Here is a 19248-nt window from a genome sequence, read left to right as displayed (position 1 = left end):
TGACGTGCCCTTTCTGCGGGTCGCGCCGCTGCCGCCCAGGAAGGGGCTCCCACACCCACTCCTCCCCCTGGTAATCTCCTCGGCCCCACACGCTCCATCCGGGATGCAGGAAATGGTCCCCCTTCTGGTATTAATCAGGTGACAGACAAACCCGAAGCTACTTCCATCGTTACCGGCCTTAACGACAAGGTCTCCTAACCATGCTCAACTAGCTACAAGAAAGCAAGAATCAGAACGAAGCCGTAGCCACACTAAAGCGCTGCCGCTAAAATGAAGCTTTTCTAAAGCGAGGATTTTTTCCTCTTTTCACTGTTACCAACAGGACGAGCAGGAAAAAATTACTTGGGGGGAGAGGGTGGGCAGGCACTTTACAATGCAGGTATAAATTTTCAACAGAAATACTAAAACTTAAAACAATTCGAAACCACAGCAGCTGCTGGAAAAGCTATAATGTAGCCACAAGCAAAAAACAGCAACGAAGGGCTTTGATTATGTAAAAGCATTTAAGGCCGGCTTCCCTCAGGAAGCACCAGGAAAGGGTATTTCAAAGCCGCGTGAAAGAGTCAGGTGTCCTTTTATCGATGTTAAAACTTTAAGGAGTAGATCATTACATGCTCATTTCCTTCCTTTGATTAAAAAAAGCAACAACAACAAAAAAACTAACAGAATGCCCAGCACCACACGTCTGCTAGAGCGCCAGAGAGGATGTTGCAAAGCCGGGCCTCCTCTCCTGCCCACTCCTGGGGCACTGGGTGCAAGGGAGCCCGCAGCCCCTGGTCTGAAAGGGAAGACAGCCGCATGGAGCAGGGCCCGGAGTCCACAGGAGACTGCGGCCACCCAGTGTGCCGCCCTGGCCTCCGCCTGTGAGCGAGGAGAAAGTCAGGAACAGCGGGTCTCATCGCAGGCCAGCGATGACAGAGGCCAGCTGACACGTCCTCTTCAGATCTGACATCTTACCAAGGAATCAAAAGGCACCTGAAAATCCTCTGCAGTCACCATCCTAGGGATTCAACCCAGATACCACCGGAGTTTTTACAAAGACAAGGCTGAGGTCATGACCACGGGGCAACTGCCCCTATGATCTTCCTCCCCAGTAGGTACATCCGAACCATGAGCAGTGACAAGCGAACTCCTCGCCCCTCCGCCCCTCCGGGGTGCAAAGCCAAATGCCGACGGGCCGACGCCCCTTCGCAGGCGGCTCTGGCTGCGCAGGTAGGCTCCGCAGCCTGAGAGCTGGGCCGACGTGCCAAGACACTCTCCGCAGAGCCCCATTCGAGTCTTTCAAGGGCAAAAAACATCGAGCAGGCTACAAATGGAAACCCAAACGCCACCCGGAAGGCAGGGGCAGGCAGGGTCTCGGGGCCCTGAGGCCTCCCTCCCTGGCTGGGGAGCTGGCAAGGAGCAGGTCCCTTCCCCCTCCTGGCTGCACAGGCCTGGCAGCCTCGGGGGGGGGGGGCCCTCTCTCCGCTCACTGGCACGAACTTGAGCGGCCTACGGGCAGGACTGGGACGGGCAGGGCGCTGGCACCTCTAACAGAAGGTGTGAGTGTGACAGTCTCACCTCTAAAAACAATTAAAAATTACAAAGACCAGAAAGTTAACAGTGAGCACTGGGATTCACGGGGGATGTGTTCCCATCTTCTTCTCTGGGTCTCAATTTTTTTCTATAAACAAATATTTAAAAATTTTTACGATCCTCTCTATTCCCAGAGAGACATTTTCATCTATCTTTGGTCTCAGGTGGATTTCTGGAACTTCCCATACCCGCCAGTCTACCCAGCCACGCATGTGTTGCACTTGCCTGTACCGGACTCCTGCAGAAAAGAGGCAAAGGCCTGAGTCATCAGGGCCGCAGTGTGTACACGCGTGTGCACACGGCCGGTGGAGGCTGAGCGGCCCTCGGCGAGGGAGGCGGCCAGCCAGGGGGATTTTCAGCAAAGCCAACCGACCACCTCCTGGCTCTCGCTCCGTCCTGCGAGACCCCCCCACCTCAAGCGAAGCAGCAGCCCTGGCCAGGCCCTGAGTGGCAGGGCCTCCAGCCTCAGGCCCTCAGCTCACACGCCCTCCCAGGCCCCTGTCCTCTCCGGGTCTCCTCCAGAGGCGGCTTCCCCGGCTCCCCCTTCCGCGGAGGGCGCCACCTCCAGGCACGCGAGGCTCAGCTCAGAGCACCTTTCCTCCCAGAGACGGTCACGTCCCTGCAGAGCAGGCCTTCGTGTCTGTCTGTCTGTCTGCTTCTCCCAGGCCCACTGTTTCCTCTTACATCACAAGCAGCCACCGCCATCTGCCCTGCGTGCATGTGTGCGTGAGTGTGTGCGCGTGGGGCGCCGCTGTTCACCCCTCTCCCCGCTCTGAGAGGGGCGACACAGGGCAGGCGTTTCTGTGGCTCCGGCCCCGGCCCCGGGCACAGGGCAGGCTGTCAAAGTCTGTCAGACGAATGAGAAAACGGCCACAGCTCCAGGTGCAAGTCCTCAGCTCTCACCTGGACACTTGCTAGAGCCTCCTCACTGCTCCTGCCACCTTCCTTTTGTCTTTCTTCACTCCACTCCACCTTCCACAAGGGCTGACAAGAGGTCTAAAAAACACATCTGATCCTGATTTTTAAAAAGCCCAAAGGTTCCCCCACAGCTTCCAGCGCCAGAGCCGTATTCTCTGCATGCCACGAAGGGCTCACAGTCCAGTTCCAGCTCCTCCGTCCGCCTGTGACCCCTGCTACCCCAAGGCCAACGGGCTGTGGGCTGGGACCCTTGCCTGCCTCCTGTCTTCTCCAGCTTTGAAGGCCTTTCTCACCCTCCTCCGACTCCTGTGCATTCTTCCAACTCAGGTCAAATGTGACCTTCCGGGAGCTTTCTCGAACGTCCCCCACTGAGCTGAACTTTTCATGTCATACTGTGTGCAGACTGAAGAACACAGGGAGCACACGGCCCCGGGACTCTGCTCACAGCACCGGGACGACGCGCGGCCCAGGCTCCCTGTGCGTTGCCCCCAGCTGTGGGCTCCTGCGGAGACAGGGCCCATCTGGCAACCGCACGTGGGGGGCTCACAGTCTAGGGCCAGAGAGCGTTCGTGGCATTAACGTCCAGATCCCACTCAGCTTTGCTCCCTGACCTGGACAGTTCAGGCACCTTCTCTTTGACTACTTCCTCCCGGGTACAGTGGGGACCGCAGTCCACCCCCCGAGCAGAGGAAGCAGAAAATGCCCTGAAACCTCCGAGTCCTGCACCACCTAAGGAGGCAGCACAACTGCTTCAGCTACACTGCTGCACTCTGAGAAACAAACCCGAGAGCCCTTCCTCCTTCCATCCCGACCCGAACCCGAGAGAGTGCTGTCCATACAGCCAAAGATGTCCCTACTGTGAAGGGCAATCGATTTCGGCCCTAAGCTGTAAATGCCAAGTGGGCATTTTTTTTTTTTATAATGGCCACCCCTGTGGTCTATGGACGCTCCCGGGTCAAGGACTGAATCCAAGCCACAGCTGCGGCCACACCAGAGCCTAACCCACTGCAGGGATCGAACCCGTGCCTCTGCAGCGACCTGAGCCACTGCAGGCAGATTCTTAACCCACTGTGCCATCGCAGAAACCCTCAGGTTGGCCTTAAACCACATACAATCCCAGCACTCTGGACAGCCATTTTCCAAATAAGATGTAGAAAAGAGCAGGAAGTAGCTCAGGCTTAAATCACTCGAGTAAGGGGCTGCTTCTAGCCCGCAGCTGCCAGCCGTGCTGAGCAAGGAGTGGGTCTGGCTGATGCCCTCAGGGCCGGGCTCTCTGCTCCCGCCCTCCCCCAGCGACGACACACAAATCCTTCTTGTTCTCTGAGTGGCATTCTGTGCCATCCTCAGCTGAGCGGCCTCCCGGTCTTGTTTACCAAGAGCCTCTACAGGGTTCCAGTCCCTCCCCTTCAGGAACATGTCCCCACCTAAACCCAAACCCCACTCTGACTCCAAATCCAGTTTCTATTAAGAATGGGAAGAATGTGGGGAAGTCTGATTTGGTGCCCCCACTCTCCCCACCCCCCCAATCACCCAGCTACTTAGAAATCACTTCCACGGGTGATGTTAATAAAATATCTAGGTAAATAAAGTAATTTTCTGCTTTAGATTTTTTTTAACAGAAATGGGATTAAATACTTTCCTCTATATTTTGTCAATCCAGATGGCAAGTTTTGTTTCCAGTCAACCTAGATGAAACTAGGAGATGGCAGGGTTCAAAAGATTTCACCAAGTCCACTGGCAAAGTCAAACAGGAGCACCTCGGATGGGTACTGGCTATGTGTGCCCAGCGTAAGCCATAACGACTGCAAAAAGAATCAGAATTTTCCCTGCGAATGTTCTTCCCCAAACAAAATTATTTCTTAAACAACAGAATCGATAATGCACTTCTGGTTCCTTGACTTTAAAAGCAGGCAACAATGCAAACTCCTTGTCCTTTGTGAGAGGGGTCCCACGTGACCTGACCTTTGTCACATCAGGGCTGAAGTCACGAGCCGACTGGAACCCAGGCCTTCCAACTCCACAAGCCTACCTACCCCATCTTTTCCATTTACCAGGAAAGTCACACTGCAACTGAGGACGAAGTACATCAAATGCGTAGCAGCGACACTTAGGGCCGAAAGAAAAGCCACTCCAAAGCTCTTAAAAAATAATAAGAAAAACTGGCCACTTTCATCTGCCAGGTCGTCCTGCCACGGACAGCCCAGACACCTAGGCTCCCTCCAGAATGAAACTGAAGACACCAAAAACCCCAGTACATACCACAACACTGGCAAAAGCTATGCCATGTGATCCAACTGTAAGTGCCAGGATTTCTAATGGCGTCAAAGGTGATGTTACGGCAGCCTTTTCAAGAGCCAGAGAATGACTGAATTCTCAAACACCTGTGAACATCCGCACCAAAACTTTAACTACAACTGAAGCAACTAAGGAAAGAGCTGATCTGTGTGAAATCTTCTGGTGAGGTGAATAAGGTCTAGAATTCTTTACTTTAAATTATAAGCATCAAGCTATAAGGCTCATCCCTACCTCTTTATAAAAGAATTTCCAGGCCCTACAGACACCTGAGCATGCTCCATAAAAAACACACAAAACAGTTACCCCACGGAAGAACAGGCGAAAGTCAGCAAGTTCATTTACCACATTGAAGCTTGGGTAATACTAGGTACACAGGGGAGGAGTGAAAAGTGGGCTCAGCTCAAAGCGGAAAGTAAGGCCCACTACCCTTGGTAAGAACGTAGAGATTCTTAAAGGGATTCTTAACAGCTAAGACAGGGTGCTACTTACTTCCTCATTAAATAGTTTGCTAGTTTCTTTTTTGATTGGGTCTATAAGCTGGACTTGGCCTGCGGAAAAGCCCACTAGGAGAGAGACACTTTCTGCTGTGGCTGTGAGGTGGTTGAAGTCATGACAAGTAGGCTGTGTTCCTTTGTATATCCTTTTATCTATTGGTTTACTCAAGTCAGCAGCCTGGAGGAGAAAGAGAAAAATACACACGGTAAACAGCACATTGAGATGAGAAATCTAAGTTACACTATTTTATACGCCATTATGATGTTCAATCTTAAAAAGTATTTCAACTATTTTTGCAGTTCTTAGCAGTTGATAAAGTACTTTCACATACCTTAGCCAATCTGGTATTGTCAGACTATCCATAATATGTTTATGACTTTCGCCACTTCTTCAAACACAGTTAACAAAGACACTTGGACTTGAGGAGGAAAAACCCTTGTGATTCTAAATTCACTAGTTGTAAAATGCATCCCAAGCATTTCTTCTTTTTTTTTTTTTTTTTTTTGGTCTTTTCTAGGGCCGCTTGGGCGGGCACATGGAGGTTCCCAGGCTAGGAGTCGAGAATTGGAGCTGTAGCCGCTGGCCTACGCCACAGCCGCAGCAACGCCGGATCCGAGCCGCGTCTGCGACCTACACCACAGCCCACAGCAACGCCGGATCCTTCACCCACCGAGTGAGGCCAGGGATCGAACCCATGTCCCCCTGGATGCTAGCTGGGTTCATTAACCACGGAGCCCGGATGGGAACTCCCCCCAAGCATTTGCTAACAGAGTTAATAACCACACCCAAGCTCGGCTCTCAGGCGTTTCACAGAACCAAGATGCTCCCTGACGAGTGCAGCTGCAGCCCAGCGGGTCTCCACGCGTGGCCTCCAGACCAGCAGTGGCTGCAGCAGCCTCGCCCTGGAAACTCCGAAATGCAAATTCTCAAGCCCCACCCCAGATCCAGGGAATGAGTTTAAAATCTTCCCGGTGATTCTGATGCCTGCTGAGGTTTGAGAACCACTACTAAGGCCCTGAGAAGCAGGCAGTGGCTCCCTTACTGGGTCACAGTGTCTCTTCTGCATTGGCTTCCAAGTAACTTTCACTTATCAGGCCCAAGCTCAGAGTCCCGTACCGGCATCACCTTTAATCGTGACAATGCCTCTTCAAAGTAGATAATGTTTCCCGTTTTACAGACAAGAAAACAAGTCTAGAGAAGGTAAAAGAACTCAGCCGAGGTCACCATACCTACCTAGGAAGTGGCAGGGCTGGACTGGGAACCCGGGTCTGTTCCGCCATAAAGGACAGGGAGAAAGCACACACGCCACACCCTGACTTCTGACTTGGGCAAAATGTGATTTTTCAAAGTGCCTTCCTCCTCTGAAAGCAGGATCTTCTCTGCATGAGAAACCTTCTGTGCAGTCCAGTATGCTGGGCTGTTCTAGTGGAAATAAAGGAGCCCTCCCCCGCCCCCCGTCTCGTGTGACAATCACAGGTTGGAGAGGACTCAACACGTCCTTTAGGACAGCCACCTCAGCCCGGTGTGCGGTTCCGGGCTCACGGCACTCCTTCTCTATGGACCACACCTCGCGTTGGGCTCTGGAGATTTCTTTCGTCCCAAAAGGCTGGGACATTGTCCCAAGTATTCTAGATTTTTCAGAAAACAGATATAAATACTGTGTGAAAAAGAGGACCTCAAAACGACAGGCTCAGAGTTCCCTTCATGGCTCAGTGGTTAACAAACCCAACTAGGATCCATGAGGATGCAGGTTTGATCCCTGGCCTCGCTCAGTGGGTTAAGGATCCGGTGTTGCCGTGAGCTGTGGTGTAGATCACAGACACAGCTCGGATCCTGCGTTGCTGTGGCTGTGGCTGTGGCTGTGGCTGGCAGCTGCAGCTCCAATTCGACCCCTAGCCTGGGAACCTCCATATGCCCCGGGTGCAGCCCTAGAAGACAAAAAAAAAAAAAAAAACCTTTTCCATTATGGCTTATCATAGGATGTCTTATGTTTGTTATTTTTAATAGCAAAAAAAAAAAAAAAAAAAAAAAAGACAGGTTCAAAACCTGAGCGTTTAAAAGTCTAAGTGGTACCAGTAACTCTGGGAGCCCCAGAGGAAAGGAATGAAGAGTCAGGCCGTGTGGACGCTCTCCTAGGCTCACGGCGCCAAACCCGCGAGGGGAGTCTGTCCGCCCACCCAGGGGGCTAAGTGGAGAGTGGTAAGAGAAGATGCACAGGAAAGGGCCTGGACAAGTGGAAAGGACTGTATGACCCAAGAGGAAGCCCCGACTCTGGGGCGAGGCGACAAGGGGAGGCGGGAGGGGCCCCAGGGCAGCAGCCAGAGAAAGGGGCCCCTGACAGGCCGCCTTGAGGGAGGCCCGGGCTGGGCCCTGCAGGCGGGGAAAGAGAGGGCCAGGCTGAGGGACCGCACAGCCAACCATCTCAGTGCAGGAAACGGCAGCCAGAGTAAAAATAGCTCAAAACATTCATAAGATACAAGGCAGCTCGAGTCAAAAATCAAATGTGAAATAGGAACAATTCAATTACTACATCTCTATTATCAGCATCTGTAACTCTTGAGACTTAAGTTTGCTGAAGAAACTACCCCCCGAAAAATATACATAAAATTATGCACCAAGTAGAAAAGTCAACTCCAAGTCAAGCCAAAAATTAACAGAGAAAATGAATACAAATTAAATGAGCAAAAGAAACACCATGGTTCTCCGAAAAACAGGAAGTTAAAAGCACCATTTTTTCCAAGTATTACTACCAGTTTAAACTTACGGACCCCTTAAAATAACTACATTAGCCTCAGTTATTGGTATATTTCTTTTATATTCTTGAATAATAAAAAATTCAAGTTTGTATTCTGCATGTCTTTTTCCGTTTCTTTTTCTCATATTTTTTAAATTATTATTTTACAAAGCCTCAGTCCAGAGAGACTGGAAATTCCCACCCTCGCACCCCACCCAGAGCATATGGAAGCTCCTGGGCCAGAGACTGGATCCGAGCTGCAGCTGCAACCTATACCTCAGCTGCGGCAATGCCAGGTCCTTAAACCAATGTGCCACTGCAGGAAAGCCTGGACATTTTTGAAATTGGTCTTTCGACACGGGTCAGAGAGAGTCCCACTGTCCTAGAAGCCATAAGAGTAGTCCTACGCCTGAGAACATCTCTTAGCGAGGTCACACCTTCCTCCTCAACCCCAGTGGCACTGCCGGTACTAGAACAGCAGAAGCTGAGCCAAGCAGCAGGTCACTTACACCAGGCAAGACTCGCTGTGAAACTTGAAGGGTTGCTAAGTGTGCACAGTAAGAAATTCTCCTTCTGAGAAACCCGCGGACTCCCCCACTGCTTCCTGAGCTTCTGGAGCCTGCCAGCACCTGCCCTCTTTCCCAGCACAATCCCGTCCACCTCGTCTGGTCCGCACTGAGTTCTGCCTCTCTTCCCACTGACACGCTGCTGTCTTCCTTCCTCTTCTTCCTCCTTTTCCTCTGGGGGGGGGGGTGGAGGCGTGCTAACGTGTACTCTGAACCCCCGTCTTCTTAGCAGCAGTTATAATCACCGGAGCCAGCCACTCCTCCTCCCACGGGCTCAGCAGCCCCTGGCAGCCAGCTTCCCCGGGCAGATACAGTCTGGCAGGGGGAAGAGCTCAGACTTTGGAACCAGGCAGGCCTAGGTTCAAACCCTGCCTTCCCTCTTGGCCTTGGGCAAGGTGCCTGTCCCCTCCCCCAGAGCCTCAGAGAACAAAGCCCCCTAGCTCCTCTGCAGGGCAGTGGTAAGGCCCACGGATAATGGACATAAAGCACAGAGTGCTCACACCAGCACTTAGGTGGTATCTGCCATTATAATTCCCCCGTGTCGCATCCCGCCTGGGGGCAAATGCTTCAGGGACTTCCTAACTCCCAACACAGGGGGATGCGCTTACAGCCGGCAGCCCTGCTCTTTGTGGTCAGCCCCCTCCATCTTCCCCGACGGCAACACCAACCGCTGTCTAATGAACACTTTCTACGCACGAGGAACTTGACACTTACCAGCTCAGTGAATCGCACAGGTGCCCCTTGGAGTGGGCACCGAGACCATCCATGTTCTATAGCTGAGGAACCTGAGAGGCTTGAGGGGTGGAGGGCCTTGTCCCACCATGCTGCCCCAACCTGCCAGCCAACCCCCTGCCCGCACGCATCCTGAGTCAGGGCAGGCAGATGCCCCTCCTTCCTGGCTTCGTGAAGCCGCCTCTTGACTGGGACCGTCTCCTCTGCCCCGTCCCCAGGGGTCTTACCCTTGGTTCAAGTCCCATCACCTCCAGCAAGCATCTATCTCCCCAGCTACCATTCCCCGTGCTGGCTCCTTTATCTCAATTCTCAAGTACTTAATTTGCTCCACAAAATTTAGGGTTTAATCACGTTTGTGATTACAGTATTGCTTTATGTCTGTTACCATCAATTACAACTGAAAATTTCAACAAAAATGCCTTTAAAACAGAGAACCCCTCTATTAAACAGTTACCACTGTGCTACTGCACAAAGTTATAGTTTTTCTTTTTCAGCTTTTTGGTAAATCCTGCAGAGATTAGTTACAGATACTCCGTTTTGGTTTTAGTGCATCTGCAACCTTACTGCCAACTATCTAAATTCCTAAACATGTATTTATAGCAGAACCAGTTTATTTAAAAGTCTTACCAATTTTAAGAATTAGATCATATTTGGTTATTCAGCCCCAAGAGAGTATCCAGTTGGTCATAAATGCTCAATATCTGTTAACTGAATGAAACTGCAACTGTTTCAAAGGTAAGATTAAATTTCATCATTATGCTCATTAGTTTCTGCATAAGGAGTTACTGATGACAAATAATTTGTCAGCTTCTCATTCTCAATTTAACAGAAAAAATTTAAGTGATGGTTTAAAAATCCCTACTACAGAGACAGAGCTAGTTAACCAAAATCCTCACTCAATAAGCACCAACTTTAAAACGTCATGTTTCTTTTTTCCTTGGACTTTTGATCCTTAAAATCCGTGGAATTCTCTTCATGGCCAATACTGTCAAAACATGACATCAGCAGGGCGGGTTTAGCCCAGCACTAGCGAGCATTTAGCTTCCCAGGCCGCAAAGGACTGCAGAAGCAGCAGCTGTTCCAGCTCACACCTTCACCCGGGTCCCTGCCCGGCCCCAGGGATGCTGCTGAGCCAACAAGAGTGTGGAGGAGGGGCCGGAACCAGTGGGGAGAGGGCTCCCTCAGCTGCGTGGGCCTCCTGGCACCACAGTCCTCACGGGAGGCTGGAGAAGGAGTGGCTGGTCTGCGCGGAGCCCTCTTCACAGACACCTGCTACCCAACCCTCCCGAGTGCCCAGGAGCACCGACGTGATACGGAGAGTCACCTCAGGAAGAGATGCATGCTGGGCGATGGTGCACAGGAGGCACGAAGTCAGAGAGGGGGCCTTCATTTCCCCAAGTTTCATTCTCCCTCCCCTTCAGGGAATCAGCTCAGAGAGAGCCAGTCTCTTAGAGAACTTACCAGAAAAGAGTCCTTTTACTGGTGTACCCAAAACTGCCAGATACCCACCCAGACCAGGCGCTCACCCCGTTTACACCAGAAATCTTCCCTCCTAAGCCCGCTCCAGCGTTAAGCCTCCTGCCTGTTGCCTCAGTCGCCCCCAGGGGACCCCCAGGACAGCTCAGAGCCCTCCCGCAGCCGGGCCTCCTCCAGGCCCCTCCCAGCCGAGGCCTGGCACCAAGCTCCTTCCGCCCACTCTACACACGGCCAGTCCACCCCACACCTGCCAGGGGCACCGACACCAACACTCGGGGCCTTTCCCACCCACAGCCCGAGGCGGCTGACCTCCTGGGCTGGGCATCCAGGCCCGGCTCTAAGGGGCCTCCCGCCCCTGCCCCCTCAAGGGCGCTTCCTCCCACCTTGAGGCCTCTCCTTCCGGTCCTTCTCCCACCGGGGCTGCCGCCCTCCCTGCTGGCACGGAACCTCTCGCCCCAGCACAGAGGGCCCCTGCCCCGGACCTCACCTCGGGGAGGCGTTCTCTCCCCCTCTCCCCCGCGCAGGGCCAGCCGAAGGGCTGCCCTCCTGAGCTGTAACAGGGAGTCCCCGGACCACTGGCCTGAACGGATTCGTCACAGAGCTGGGCCTTGCAGCGGCGGGCGCGCCGAAGCCCATGACGCTGTTTGAAAATCCAGAGAGAGCTGCGGTCGGGCTCTCGACTGCCATTCCCTGTGACCACATCTCAGACAGCAGAACAGGAGGCAAACGGGAACAGGGGATCACTTCCCAGGGTCACGAAGGATCACCTGCTTAGGAAGACGTGGGACAACGAGGGCGCCCTTAAGATCTGGGATCCAGAAGTTCCCGACGTGGCTCAGTGGTTAACGAATCCGACTAGGAACCATGAGGTTGCGGGTTCGATCCCTGGCCTTGCTCAGTGGGTTAAGGATCCGGCGTTGCCATGAGCTGTGGTGTAGATCGCAGACGAAGCTCGGATCCTGCGTTGCTGTGGCTGTGGTGTAGGCCGGTGGCCGCAGCTCTGATTCGACCCCTAGCCTGGGAACCTCCATATGCCGTGGGAGCGGCCCAAGAAATGCCAAAAAAGACAAAAAAAAAAAAAAAAAAAGATCTGGGATCCAAAATAAACGTCCGTAAAGGCCTTCTCCCCAGTTCTTCCCGGGAGACTTGGCAGCTCGTCAGGCTCAGGGTTTCTGGCCCCTGTGGGGGATTCGTCCAGGGTGGGTCCCTAGCTGGTCACACCCTGGGGAACCTGGGCCAACGCCTTCCCAGTCACGGCAGTGAATGAAGGGAGACTCGGACCCTCAGAGCCACATGTTTAGTGAACAAAGCTCAGTGTGTTGGATCAAATGCAAGTCTTCCTCTATGCGGTGGAAAAGTACCTGGCTCTGATGACAAAAACACTCAACAGCAATTCGCAAACATCTTCGCCGCCATACTTCATGTACAGGTGAAGAGTTTAACATGCAGGGAACAGTCAGCTGCAAGGCACTGCAGTGATGCCCAGTCCACAAACCAACCCGCCTGCCCCTGAAGGAGAAACAAAACCTGACTAACCTTGGGAGACACCCACACAATCCACCTTTCTCAGTTTCTTCAGTCTGAGAATTACATTCAAAATATCTGCATAATTGGCATTAACAGTATTTAAAGAGTCTAACACATTAAAAAAAAAAAAAAGATTATCAGGGATATTAAGAAGTCAGTCAGGGGAGTTCCTGCTGTGGCTCAGCAGTAATGAACCTGATTAGTAAGCATGAGGACAAGGGTTTGATCCCTGGCCTCGCTCAGTGGGTTAAGGATCTGGCGTTGCCATGAGCTGTAGTGTAAGTCACAGACATGGCTCAGATCTGGCGTTGCTGTGGCATAGGCTGGCAGCTGCAGCTCCGATTCAACCCCTAGCCGGGGAACTTCCATATGCTGTAGTGTCGCCCTAAAAAAAAAAAAAAAGAAGTCAGGGAGATCCCTTGTGGCTCATGGAGTTAAGGATCCAGCACTGTCACTGCAGCAGCTCAGGTCCCTGCTGTGGCATGGGTTGGATCCCTGGCCCAGAAACTTCCACGTGCTGTGGGCATGGTCAAAAATAAAGGGATACTATATGTAAAGTTAAAAAAAAAATAGAAGCAGAAGAAGTCAGTTAGGTTTGGGATAAACTATCTCGGCAGGGGAAACAAAATGTCAATCGACTGCACAGTTTCAAAAAGGACAGGAATGCTTCTCCCTCATACACCACTCTCGCTCTAACACCTACTAAAGGACCTGGCACATAGAAGGCATCATCAAGTAGCTACGGCAGAAATGAAACAATTCTGAAAACGGAGGGAAGAGAACAAGTGAAGTGATGGGAACCACAAGAAGCCAGAGCCAGGCGTTTATAAAGCAAACATGTAACCCTTTTGCTGACCAAAATCCTAACAATAATGCCTGCTTGGGTGCCCATCCGTGAGAGAAAACAACCCCATTAGCAAACACCAATGAGCCGACAGCTTACAAAGCACCCTCGAGCATCAGTTCTCCTGACCCTCACGGCCCCGTTACTTTGTGCCTGTAAGAACTCCGGCTGCTCCTATATCTTATAAACAGAGAAAGAGAACTGATGTCAAGAAGCAGCAAGGGGTGGAGTTCCCCTTGCTCGGTGGTAAAAAACACCCGACCAGTTGATGGAGCACGATAATGTGAGAAAAAGAATGTGTATGTGACCGGTCCCCTTGCTGTACAGTACAAAACTGACAGAACAGTGTAAACCAGCTATGATGGGAAAAATTAAAATTAAAAAAAAAAAAAAAAAAAAAAAAAAACCGACTAGTGTCCACGAGGACATGAGGACACGGGTCCTATCCCTGGCCTTGTTCAGAGGGTTAAGGATCCAGGTGTCACTGTGAGCCGTGGTGTGGGTTGCAGATGTGGCTCAGATCTGGTGTGGCTGTGGCTGTGGTGTAGGCTGGCAGCTGATTTGACCCCTAGCCTGGGAACCTCCATACGCCAAGGGTGCAGCCCTAAAAAAGCAGCAGCAAGTACTGGGGTCCAGGCTTCCAAATTCCCGGCCCCTGAGCTCGGCCTACTGCATCTCACTGCTACCACAGCAAGTTGACAAGACAACATCTGAGGTAGCACCTAGTTAAAATTCTATCACTGTGTGACTCCATGATCCTACGCTCGCTGAAGTGGGAATCAAATATTCCAATCTTGCTCATTCTGGCCCAGATTCCAGACCTACCTTCTCAATGCCTTTGCCCTGCAGGGCTGTCTTATTAAAACAGAGTAATAATTCCAAGCATAACAACTGACACTGAAAAGGCACTTTAGAAAGCAGCTCTCTTCTTTGACACTCAGATTTCTCCTTTGGAAAACATAAGGACTTGCTGCTTATTGTAGAAGCTTTACAAATTCTCATCATTCACTAATACTTTCAAAGAAATAGAAGCAAGGAAAAACAGGGATATTGCTTTCTACCCTAAATTTCCTGGAAGAAAACAGAAGCCAAGTTTGGGGCATGTTTTCCTTCCAACATAATTTTCCAGATCAGGACAGTACCTTCCCTTTCTTAGGTTCCACTCCTCCTTCCTTGTCAGACACAGTGGCACACGCCTGCACTTGCACCGGCACACCAGACCCACGCCCTTTTCTAAACACAAGCCTGCGAGCTCGCTTCTGAAGGTCCTGACCCCAGAACGAGCGCCCGCCACTCGCATCCCTGAACTCCTCTCGTGTGCACAACAGCAGCGAGGCCACGAGAAGTAGGGTGAGAAGGGAAGGACGATGCCAGCCACCATCAGAATACAGGCAGATAAGGAGATGTAAGATGCCAGGGGTGCCACCTTCAAGTCATTCCAAAACGGGGAGCGATGCAGAGTCACAAAATGTACACGATGCATCCAGTGAAATTGTCACAGCAACCATCTGTGGAGAGACTTCTCAGAGGAGCCAGGGAAGGCTCCTGCTTTGCAGATCTGCTTTGGGCGGGAAGGGAACGGCAGCCCAGAAGAAGCAGGGCTGAGATTACGAGAAGCGTCTCCCCTCCGCCCCGGCCCAGCACTGTCCGTCAAGTACCTGCTGGAATGATCAGCTTCTGTTGTTATCACATGCTCTTTTTCCCCAAAGCAGCCCGTCACTTAAAAACTTCCCTACGCCAACTCTCCTCTTCGCCCAGAGTGGTTTTTTAAACTGAACTGAACAAGCTGCTCAGCTCCAGCATCTTCGCCCTCTCCGCGTTTTCTCATGTTGCACGCGCATTCGGGTTAAGTCTCCTCTCACAATGCGTGAGATGCTACAAATGGTTGTCATGGTGCTTCATTTAGACTAATGATACACTGATTTCTTCATTAAAGAAAAACTATGAATAAACATTAGATAAAAATCAATTTGCACACATTCTAACACCAGATCTCATCACATTAAAATGCTGACATATTCAAATGGCCTACTTTTATTAAATACTTCTGTTAAATATGCATAGAAATATGCATTTCTATTTCCAAGGGACTATCACCATCTCAGGAAGAGGCAAGATGCTTTCATTTCTGCAAAAGATACTTCAAATTCTTAGAAAATAGATATTTTTTTAAGTTCCCACTAAAAGAGGTAGGGGTGGGGAGGCATTCTATGACCTTTTAAAAGTGTTGTGGAGTTCCCGTCGTGGCTCAGTGGAAACAAATCTGACTAGCATCCATGAGGACACAGGTTCGATCCCTGGCCTCACTCAGTGGGTTAAGGATCTGGTGTTGCTGTGAGCTGTGGTGTAGGTTGCAGATATGGCTCGGATCCTGCGTTGCTGTGGTGTAGGCCGGCAGCTGTAGCTCCAGCTTGACCTCTAGCCTGGGAACTTCCATATGCTGTGGGTGCGGCCCTAAAAAGACAGACGGACAGACAGACAGACAGACAAAGTGTTGTGACAACGCTGGTAAATTAAGGACCATTTCAAAGCAGTGAGCAGTTCTATATGCTGCTTAACTACTATGCTATTGTTTTCCTGACATTTATATAATCCGTGAGCTTATTATGCTTGGCACAGCACACGGATAATTTTTCAGTTTTCCAATTCAAGTTGCTGAGGAACAAAGGCAGGACTCAGCAGAGGAGCCCCCACTCTACATGCGAACTGCCCGAACCCTGCAGTTGCGCAGAGGCCCTGCAACGCCCTGACGCTCGCTTCCTCATCCTGCACCGACACTGAGGCCTCAGGGCTGCAGACCTATCGGCCCAGGTTTCACAGAGCTTAGAACCTTGGCACAATGAACTCCTGAATCTGTAACACAAGAAACTGCAAAAAATGACACTGGTCTGTACCAGCAATTTTACATCAAATGACAGTATTCTGGGGCCGGTACCTCACTGGGTTTTCAAAGGGGAAATAAGAGAGCCATCTTCACCATCTCAGGAAGAGGCAAGATGCTTTCATTTCTGCAAAAGATATTCACTTCAAACTCTTAGAAAACAGATATTTTTTAAGTACCCCCTAAAAGAGGGAGGGGTGGGGAGTACAGTAAACTTATCTTACAGTAAAAGGAGATCAGCCACAAAAACAGACGGCCAAACTATTGGATTTGGTCTCTGTAATTCAAACAGTTAGTCTCTGATGGAGCCAGGCCTCAAGTGAGGTGAAGAAAGCAGCCTAAAGTCAATGACAGTAACAGAGAGCTGGCCCGCTCTAAACACTACCACGAGGAGTTCCCTCACGCCAAGGCAGGTTAAAGATCTGGCCTTATCACTGCTGTGGCGAGGGCCACAAGTACAGCCAAGAATAATAATAAATACACATACACACACCACACACACACTCTCTCCCCTTCATTTAAAATTTTATTTTTGCTTTGTTTTGTTTTTGTTTTATTTTTGGCCTCCTCGCAGCATACGGCGTCTCCAGGCTGGGGATCAGATCCAAGCTACAGGTGCGACCTACGACAAAGCTGTGGCAATACCAGATCCTTCAACCCACTGTGCAGGGCCAGGGATCGAACCTGTGTCCTGGCGCTGCAAAGACACCACTGATCCCGCTGCACCACAGTAGAAACTCCCATCTAAAATTTTATTATGTCACTGGAAATACTCATTTGACACTTGGAGCTATTAGTCATTTGTCATGTATGTTTTATACGCCCAACTAATCCGAAATTTTTTAGGACATAACTGTCTTACAGGCCACCTCAAAAACAGCCACTCAAATATGAAAAAGGTGAATTGGGTGAGTCTGCTTTCCAAAAATGAATAAACTCTTACTATAAATAACATCAATAAGTTCCTTGCTTGAGATTTGTTCACGCTCTCCAACAAATCCCACCCCACACAGCGAGAGCTTCCCACTCTCCAACGGGAGTTAACAGAGGGTTGCGAGCAGTGAGATGATGACAGCCTGTGGAGCTCCCGCACGAGGAGCTCTAGCGGTCAGCGTTACACGTGCACGTCTGTGTGCACGTACCTGTGTATTATACGTGATGGTGGGGGAAATGGAGCGAGAGTGAGAGAATTATTGTGTTAGCTTCATGATCTGTACTGCACTGTCTGCAATATTGTATCTGTAAATAAAATACAGACTAGACTTTAAAACAATAAACAAACAGCCACTCAAGACATTTTTGGGAGTTCCCACTGTGGTGCAGCAGAAATGAATCCAACAAGGAACTGTGAGGTTTCAGGTTTGATCCCTGGCCTCACTCAGGGGGTTAAGGATCCGGCGTTGCCGTGACCAGTGGTGTAGGTCGAAGACGCGGCTCGGACCCCACAGTGCTGTGGCTGTGGCTGTGGCCGGCAGCTGTGGCTCCGATTGGACCCCTACCCTGGGAACCTCCATGTGCCGAAGGTACGGCCCTAAAAAGACAAAAGACAAAAAAAAAAAGAAGACGTGTTTGCTGTTTCTTCCCCACCAGATTGAAAACACCTTCGTAGCACCTGGAAAGACCTGAGCACTGGAACAGCAGCGGGAACGCAGGCGCAGCCAGCTTCGACACGTGGGCCAGTGCGGGCGCGGCGGGAGGCGGGGGGGGGGGGGGGGTGGCGGCAGGGGGTGCGGGGCAGGGCCTGACCGCCCTACCTCAGTGCCCGGCGGTCCGGCGACTCAGAGCAAAGGCTTCCTCTCCTTTAAACACAAACTCAGCTCCTAGGGATTCATCTGTACAAAACATTTTTCCAGCGTGTAAACTATGTGTAATAGCCCAAAGCGGGCCCAACGCAAATGTCCACGCACAGGAGGCCAGGTAAACAGCAGGCTGTACCCGGACGACCACCTGCGGAAATCACGCACTGAGAAAAAACCCTGACAATCTCACAAAATACGCTTGAGTGAAAGAATCCAAATATAAAAGAAGTATAGCATACACGAAATAATTCTACTTACATAAAACTCGAAAATTGAAAAGCCGCATCTGTGAAGTCGGAAGTGAGGGCAGTGTTTAGCTTTGAGGAGCAGCGGGAAGGAGTCGTGGGGGGGTGCTCCAGGTGGCTGGGAAAGCTCGTGGCCCCTAGGTGGCCTGGGGCTGATTCATTTCTGTTTGGATGCTATCCTTAAAATTTAAAATAATTTTAGATCAAATACATATACAAAGACAGTCAACGCAGCTTTGTGTCTCACAAAAGTTAACCTCTTCTATGAGTTCTAGAAATGAAAGGGATAAATCTGTCATGTCGCCTTGTAAAACAGAGACACTTACCAGCAAAGAAGGAAGCTACGCGCTGTATCATTAAGTGAAAAATGCAACAATAAAAACAACTCTAAAGATAAAAAGGATTACAAAGAAATCTGAAAGTTGAATCCATACACATTCATAATCATATTGTTGTAAGTGTATTGTTATTCTGAATACGTCTCTTAAAATAAAGCGAAATTTATGTGACTGTCATTAGGAATCCAAATTTTCCACATAAGAGGTATGAGTGCAAAATCATTAACCTTAAATCTGATTAGGAAAGATCAATGTGGACTCATGCGGGGTATTTTTTTTTCTCTTTTTTTCTAGCTCTGTCCAGTAAAAAGGTATGACAGCAATGACTCAATGGCAATAGGAACCCCTAGTGCCCAGAGCATTTGCTGCTTAAAGTCATCAAGGCTCCTATATACTTGCTATCAGGTATGGGGCAGGAAATGGACAAGACGAATCTAGAATACTTTTTAATACCTCTGAGTAAGAAAGCTATCAAAGATTACTGAAGTTGGGTCCAAAAGACTCAGGGGGCAAAGCAGAGGGACGACCACTGGTCAACACGAAACAATTTAAACATAAAAACAATACCATAGAATTGCCATGGACTAAATAAGAATCGGAGTGCACACTAATATCAATAAATGGGAGGGAAAGACAGCTTTCCTCTGCAGTAGACTAACACCTAATAAATATAGAAGGAAAATTAACGGAGTTTGAAAACCACCATTTTACAATCATCAGAGTAATACGGTAATAAGTGATTCAGCCGAAAATCATCCATGGATGCTACAAAGAGTAGATGACGGTCTGATGAGAAACAAGATATCTACGTAGTCTCAAAGCA

At 50.2% G+C, this 19248-nt stretch overlaps 1 protein-coding gene across 8 annotated transcripts in view; it reads right to left on the bottom strand.

Moving 5' to 3' along the window:
- Positions 1–19248, bottom strand: part of WDR20 (WD repeat domain 20) — a 66948-nt gene that overhangs the window by 17051 nt on the left and 30649 nt on the right. For 3 of the 8 annotated variants that reach the window (XR_002341100.1, XM_021081576.1, XM_021081578.1), the window contains exon 2: positions 5278–5460. The exons of 3 other annotated variants lie outside the window; for them this stretch is intronic. Coding sequence is in view for 3 of the 5 variants with exons in the window: in XM_021081576.1 (XP_020937235.1) it covers positions 5278–5460 (183 nt within the window). In the remaining 2 variants the exon portion in view is untranslated. Of the gene's footprint in view, positions 1–2478; positions 2572–5277; positions 5461–6516; positions 6912–19248 lie in introns of all 8 variants that reach the window. 2 more of the 8 variants (XR_002341101.1, XM_021081581.1) reach the window with 2 other exon arrangements.

Source organism: Sus scrofa, unplaced genomic scaffold (genome assembly GCF_000003025.6).
Source record: "Sus scrofa isolate TJ Tabasco breed Duroc unplaced genomic scaffold, Sscrofa11.1 Contig1914, whole genome shotgun sequence".
NCBI classification, from domain to species: domain Eukaryota; kingdom Metazoa; phylum Chordata; class Mammalia; order Artiodactyla; family Suidae; genus Sus; species Sus scrofa.
The sequence above is the reverse complement of the archived record's forward strand: the minus strand, read 5'-3'. Positions and strand labels throughout refer to the sequence as shown.